This window comes from Lactuca saligna, chromosome 5 (genome assembly GCF_052625555.1).
Source record: "Lactuca saligna cultivar CGN05327 chromosome 5, ASM5262555v1, whole genome shotgun sequence".
Taxonomy (NCBI): domain Eukaryota; kingdom Viridiplantae; phylum Streptophyta; class Magnoliopsida; order Asterales; family Asteraceae; genus Lactuca; species Lactuca saligna.
In genome coordinates, this window is record NC_136421.1 from 22005693 (window position 1) to 22013782 (window position 8090).

At 34.6% G+C, this 8090-nt stretch overlaps 1 protein-coding gene across 1 annotated transcript; it reads left to right on the plus strand.

Moving 5' to 3' along the window:
• The first annotated feature begins 5981 nt into the window (after positions 1-5981).
• On the plus strand, positions 5982-7019 carry LOC145045135 (uncharacterized). Its single transcript, XM_078993474.1, has one exon. The coding sequence runs from the start codon at positions 5982-5984 to the stop codon at positions 7017-7019; it is 1038 nt and encodes a 345-aa protein (XP_078849600.1).
• Positions 7020-8090: the final 1071 nt, after the last annotated feature.

An 8090-nucleotide genomic window follows, 5' to 3' on the forward strand; every position in this document is an offset into this window, starting at 1 on the left:
CCTTGTATCTTACAATTTCGTCTTTCTCATTTCTTTTTCGTACGAAGATCCATCTATATCCTAATGGTTTCACAACTTCAGGTGTGAGGATAATGTTCCCAAAAACCTTTCTCTAGTTAAGAGAATTTAATTCAACTTGCATAGCTTCCTTCCATTTAGCCCAATCATTTCTTCTTTAACATTCAATGACAGATTGTGGTTCAGGATCATCATTCATAATATCACATACAGCTGAATAAGATAATATTGCATTTATACTGTCAGTTTCATTTTGGTCACATATTCTATTTGGCTGACCATAATTTTGTGCATCATCCTCTTTTCTTGGGGGAATTTGAATAATTCGTGTTTCTCCAGGAACACTTTCCTCATGATCTAGTGCATTTTCTGCTCCTCTTCTTTTTCGTGGGTTCTTATCCTTAGAACCAAATGGCCTTCCACGCTTCAGGCGTGTTTTAGACTCTTGAGTGACTTTATCATCAGATTGTCCATGTGGAATGTCAATTCGAGCTGGAACATTGACAGCGGGTATATATGATTTAGTCACCCTTTTTGTGTCAGTACATGCATCAGGTAATTGATTTGCCATTTCTTGGAAATGCATTATCTTTTGAACTTCTATATCACATTGCCTTGTGCGAGGGTCAAGATATGATAAAGAAGGCTCATGCCATGACACATCCTTTTCCATGATCTTCTTTTCTCCACCTAATGATGGGAAATTTGCCTCATCAAATTGACAATCTGCTAGGCGTGCTGTGAAAACATCACCTGTTAATGGTTCAAGATATCTTATAATAGAGACTGACTCATAACCAACATATATTCCCAACCTTCTTTGAGGACCCATTTTTGTCCGTTGAGGTGGTGCAATAGGGACATATACTGCACACCCAAAAATTCTCAAATGGGATATATTTGGTTCTTGACCGAAAGCAAGTTGTAGTGGAGAATATACATGATATGAACTTGGTCTTATGCGTATCAATGATCCAGCATGTAAGATTGCATGGCCCCAAACAGACACAGGAAGTTTGGTCCTCATTATCAATGGTCTAGCTATTAGCTGGAGACGTTTAATCAGTGATTTAGGGTTATTTTACCCTAACGATTCAAAACAAGGTTTGATTGGTTATGCAGATGCAGGTTATTTGTCCGATCCTCATAAAGCTAGATCTCAAACTGGATACGTATTCATGAATGGAGGTACTGCAATTTCCTGGCGTTCTCAAAAGCAAACACTTGTTGCCGCATCCTCAAATCATGCTGAAGTAATTGCACTAAATGAAGCTAGTAGAGAATGTACATGGTTAAGATCAATGACACAACTAGTTTTAACTTCATGTGGACTTGAAAAGGATATATGTCCAACTTTAATGTATGAAGATAACTCAGCATGTGTCGCTCAAATGAAAGAAGAATATATCAAGAGCGACAGGACAAAACATATACCTCCAAAGTTTTTTGAGTACACTCAAGAGCTTATAAAGAACCATCAAGTTGAAATCAAATATGTTCAATCCAGTAACAATGTAGCAGACCTTTTTACGAAGGCACGTCCTACTGCAATATTCAGGAAACATGTTCATGGCATCGGAATGCGACATGTGCATAGAATATAATGTGACAGATGTCTAAATAAGGGGGAGTAAACTATACACTGCACTCTTTTTCCCTTCGCTAAAGTTTTTTTTCCCATTGGGTTTTCTTTAGCAAGGTTTTTAATGAGGCAGTACTTCAAGGTTGAACTCTAATTTGAAATGATGTCATCCAAGGGGGAGTGTCGTAAATAATTGAATGACAACATTTCCTAATGTCAAATGTGTAAGAGTTATTTTCAAATCTTATGATAAATATGTCAAATATGTGTAAGAACTCTTTAATTATGTCTAGTGATTAACTAGTATAAATAGCACTATCACATATGTAAAAGATACACCAATTTGAATACTTTATATAAGTTATCAAATTCTCTCCAAATCTCCTTTCTTCTTTCTTCTTTCTTAAAGGTTCTTAGTTTAGTTTTACTAATCTTCTTTTAATTACATCAAATTTATAACATTTTACTAGCACAATAATAGATTTTTTTTTAGTTAATGTCTTCCATGTCATTGCAGAAATCGGCAACATTTAGCGGAGTGAATTCAACATTATCAATGAGGTTTGCTTCCTTTCCTTTTGCTTTAATGGACTCTTGATAAAGTTGACAAAGATGTGCAGGTGTGCGACAGGTCATTGACCAACGGCCTGTGCTACCACATCTATAACATGAACCATCAAATTTTTGTGATGTCCCAGTGTCATGCCTTGCCACTTTGGCCTTATCTTGTATGTGGACATTGTTTCTTTGTGAATGTTGGTAATTATTCCTTTTCTGGCCACGACCACGATTATTACCTTGTCTACGACCAGAATTATGGTTCTGATTATGGCTTTGGTTTCGATTAAAATAGCCACGACCTCGTCCTCGACCACGACCATGCCCTCGTCCACGTGTATTGTTTCGATGACTATCAATATTTGTAGCATTTGCTTCATGAAGTGCTACTGATCCCGTTGGACGCGATTCATGGTTTTTCATCAAGAGTTCATTGTTTTGCTCTGCAACGAGCAGACATGCATTCAGTTCAGAATATCTTGTGAACTTTTGCATCCGATATTGTTGCATCAAGGTAATGTTTGTTGCATGAAATGTGGAGTAAGTTTTCTCCAACATATCTTCATCAGTTACTTCTTGTCCACAATATTTGAGTTGTGAACATATTCTGAACAAAGCTGAGTTGTATTCATTTACTTTCTTGAAGTCTTGAAACCTCAGTGTTCTCCATTCATCTCTAGCATTTGGAAGTATAACTTCCTTTTGATGATCAAATCTTTCTTTCAAAAGATTCCAGAGAATACTTGGATCAGTAACATCAAGATATTCAAATCTTAACATTTCATCAATATGCTTACGAAGAAAAACTTGTGCTTTTGCTTTGTCTTGTGCCAAGCAATTATTAAATTCATTTATAGCATTTGAGATTCCCATGGACTCAAGATGCATTTTTACATCTATCATCCATGGCACATAGTTTTTCCCGCTAACTTCAAGTGCTGCAAACTCGAGCTTTGCAATATTGGACATAATGTAACTATAAATTTTAAACAAAATAAAAATTAAAATCCATTTATTTCAATAAATATTACACAAACAAGAAGCGGTAAAGCTAACATAGCATACAAGCCTAAAAGTAGATGAAATTCCATATTATCTTCGATGTTAAAGATTGGGATAAAAATTAATATGACTATTATAGTCATGATTATCACAAACGGGTGAATCATCATGAACCTTGATTTCTTGAAATTGATTTGTTTGATAGAAGAGAGAAATATTTGTTGTGGGTAAAATAACCAGGGTAAAAATGTTTATTTTTTACTCTTCATAATTTTATTTTAACATTTACTAATATTTTTTAATGTATCTTATTAGTAAAATTATATAAAGTAAAGTTATGTATTAGTTATAAATCTTATTAAATGGTTTATAAATATACAAAACGGATATATATATATATATATATATATATATATATATATATATATATATATATGTGCAACGGTTATAAACAGTAAAAGCAACGGCTATATTTTTTTTACCACGCTTCAGGCGTGTTTTAGACTCTTGAGTGACTTTATCATTAGATTGTCCATGTGGAATGTCAATTCGAGCTGGAACATTGACAGCGGGTATATATGATTTAGTCACCCTTTTTGTGTTAGTAAATGCATCAGGTAATTGATTTGCCATTTCTTGGAAATGCATTATCTTTTGAACTTCTATATCACATTGCCTTGTGCGAGGGTCAAGATATGATAAAGAAGGCTCATGCCATGACACATCCTTTTCCATGATCTTCTTTTCTCCACCTAATGATGGGAAAATTGCCTCATCAAATTGACAATCTGCTAGGCGTGCTGTGAAAACTGTTGGGTTTTGAGCATTCTAACACTCCTAAGTGTACATGCAACCCTAAATACCTTGGATCTATGTTTTCTCTATTATACATGCAAATAAGAATATCCAAGGTATTATCCTAATCTATCATACAAAACATGAATATAACAAGATAGAATACATACCTCTTTGATGTAGAAAGTCTTCATGAAGCTTGAGTGCCTAGCCCCAATAGTGTGGAAGCCTCAAATGGAATCACAATCATCAAAACACTTAGAATAACTTGAGAGAGTTCTACACTTCATGAAATCGGCTAGCCCTTTTGTTACACTCTCTAGTGGCCGATTTTGTCAAGAATAATATCTTTATATAGTGTTACAATTAGGGTAAATCCTTAATTGTCATGGCTTTCCATTTCCTTGGATCCATGGGTTCAAATACACCATGGAGCATCCATGGACCATCCTATGGGTTTTAGTCCAACTTGATTATCCATATGGAGCATTAGCCCACTATATAAGTATGGATGATTTACACAATCAACCCATATATTTAATTAGTCTTCTTTTGATCACTTTATTAATCCTAGATTAATTCTTAATCAATACTAATTAAATAATCTTATTATTCTTATTATTAATATACTAGAACTTATAATATATTAATAACCATAAGTGTCTTATTTCTCTCATTATTGTCTATCCAAGTGCATGATGGTATGCAACCCAAATGGACCATGCCGGGTCGGGTCAAGTCTTACCAATTATAGTTATGGACTTAGACATTAATCCAACAAAAACATCACCTGTTAATGGTTCAAGATATCTTATAATAGAGACTGACTCATAACCAACATATATTCCCAACCTTCTTTGAGGACCCATTTTTGTCCGTTGAGGTGGTGCAATAGGGACATATACTGCACACCCAAAAATTCTCAAATGGGATATATTTGGTTCTTGACCGAAAGCAAGTTGTAGTGGAGAATATACATGATATGAACTTGGTCTTATGCGTATCAATGATCCAGCATGTAAGATTGCATGGCCCCAAACAAACACAGGAAGTTTGGTCCTCATTATCAATGGTCTAGCTATTAGCTGGAGACGTTTAATCAGTGATTCAGCTAAACCATTTTGTGTGTGTACATGAGCAACTGGATGCTCAACAATAATTCCGACAGACATACAATAGTCATTAAATGCTTGTGAAGTAAATTCACCAGCATTATCAAGTCTCACTCTTTTGATAGTATAATCAGGGAAATGTGCCCTTAATTTTATAATTTGGGCAAGAAGCTTTGCAAATGCCATATTACGAGTTGATAATAGGCAAACATGAGACCATTTGCTGGATGCATCTATTAAGACCATAAAGTATCTAAATGGTCTAGATGGAGGGTGAATCGGTCCACATATATCACCTTGAATTCTTTCTAGAAATCTAGGTGATTCCCTTTCAACTTTCATTGGAGAGTGTTTTATAATTAACTTTCCAAGGGAACAAGATATACATGGTTTTATGCTATTGGATTGAGGGAACTTTTGGTCCTTTAATGGATGCCCATGTGTATTCTCAATTATCCTTCGCATCATTATTAATCCTGGGTGGCCCAACCTATCATGCCATAAACTGAATGTCCCAGGATCACAATGTTTTCCTTCGATTACCATATTTGATTCAATCATATGTATATATGTATAATGCAGACCGGAATCAAGTGTTGGTAGTTTTTCAAGCACATGACTTTTGTCTATAATATACATATATTTCTTATTTTCAATGGTCACAGTCTTTGTGTCATATCCTTTGAAATATATGTCATTGAAACTTAATAAGTTTCTATTAGACTTTGGAGAAAATAAGGCATTTTCTATACAAAAGTTTGTACCATTTGGTAATATAACATCGAAGATAATATGGAATTTCATCTACTTTTAGGCTTGTATGCTATGTTAGCTTTACTGCTTCTTGTTTGTGTAATATTTATTGAAATAAATGGATTTTAATTTTTATTTTGTTTAAAATTTATAGTTACATTATGTCCAACATTGCAAAGCTCGAGTTTGCAGCACTTGAAGTTAGCGGGAAAAACTATGTGCCATGGATGATAGATGTAAAAATGCATCTTGAGTCCATGGGAATCTCAAATGCTATAAATGAATTTAATAATTGCTTGGCACAAGACAAAGGAAAAGCACAAGTTTTTCTTCGTAAGCATATTGATGAAATGTTAAGATTTGAATATCTTGATGTTACTGATCCAAGTATTCTCTGGAATCTTTTGAAAGAAAGATTTGATCATCAAAAGGAAGTTATACTTCCAAATGCTAGAGATGAATGGAGAACACTGAGGTTTCAAGACTTCAAGAAAGTAAATGAATACAACTCAGCTTTGTTCAGAATATGTTCACAACTCAAATATTATGGACAAGAAGTTACTGATGAAGATATGTTGGAGAAAACTTACTCCACATTTCATGCAACAAACATTACCTTGATGCAACAATATCGGATGCAAAAGTTCACAAGATATTCTGAACTGAATGCATGTCTGCTCGTTGCAGAGCAAAACAATGAACTCTTGATGAAAAACCATGAATCTCGTCCAACGGGATCAGTAGCACTTCCTGAAGCAAATGCTACAAATATTGATAGTCATCGAAACAATGCACGTGGACGAGGGCGTGGTCGTGGTCGAGGACGAGGCTGTGGCTATTTTAATCGAAACCAAAGCCATAATCAGAACCATAATTCTGGTCGTGGACAAGATAATAATCGTGGTCGTGGTCAGAAAAGGAATAATTACCAACATTCACAAAGAAACAATGTCCACATACAAGATAAGGCCAAAGTGGCAAGGCATGACACTGGGACATCACAAAAATTTGATGGTTCATGTTATAGATGTGGTAGCACAGGCCGTTGGTCAATGACCTGTCGCACACCTGCACATCTTTGTCAACTTTATCAAGAGTCCATTAAAGGAAAAGGAAAGGAAGCAAACCTCATTGATAATGTTGAATTCACTTCGCTAAATGTTGCCGATTTCTGCAATGACATGGAAGACATTAACTAAAAAAATATATATTATTGTGCTAGTAAAACTGTTTTTCCTTCATTTATTTTGCATGTAATGCCTTTCCTTCAATAAATGAACTTTCTTTTAATAATAATTATGATTATGTTTATTCACTTATTATTCCTTTCATATGTGAAGTTTAATATGAGTCCAACTGGAGCACAACACCAAGAAAAGATTGGAGATCTTTGTATAGCAGATAGTGGTAGTACACATACTATTCTGAAATCAAAGAAATATTTTTCAAAATTAGTACCAACAAAAACAACTATACATACAATATCAGGTCCTGCAGACTTGATAGAGGGAACCGGGAAAGCCCATTTTATATTACCAAATGGTACAAACTTTTGTATAGAAAATGCCTTATTTTCTCCAAAGTCTGATAGAAACTTATTAAGTTTCAATGACATATATTTCAAAGGATATGACACAAAGACTGTGACCATTGAAAATAAGAAATATATGTATATTATAGACAAAAGTCATGTGCTTGAAAAACTACCAACACTTGATTCCGGTCTGCATTATACATATATACATATGATTGAATCAAATATGGTAATCGAAGGAAAACATTGTGATCCTGGGACATTCAGTTTATGGCATGATAGGTTGGGCCACCCAGGATTAACAATGATGCGAAGGATAATTGAGAATACACATGGACATCCATTGAAGGACCAAAAGTTCCCTCAATCCAATAGCATAAAACCATGTATATCTTGTTCCCTTGGAAAGTTAATTATAAAACACTCTCCAATGAAAGTTGAAAGGGAATCACCTAGATTTCTAGAAAGAATTCAAGGTGATATATGTGGACCGATTCACCCTCCATCTGGACCATTTAGATACTTTATGGTCTTAATAGATGCATCCAGCAAATGGTCTCATGTTTGCCTATTATCAACTCGTAATATGGCATTTGCAAAGCTTCTTGCCCAAATTATTAAATTAAGGGCACATTTCCCTGATTATACTATCAAAAGAGTGAGACTTGATAATGCTGGTGAATTTACTTCACAAGCATTTAATGACTATTGTATGTCTGTCGAAATTATTGTTGAG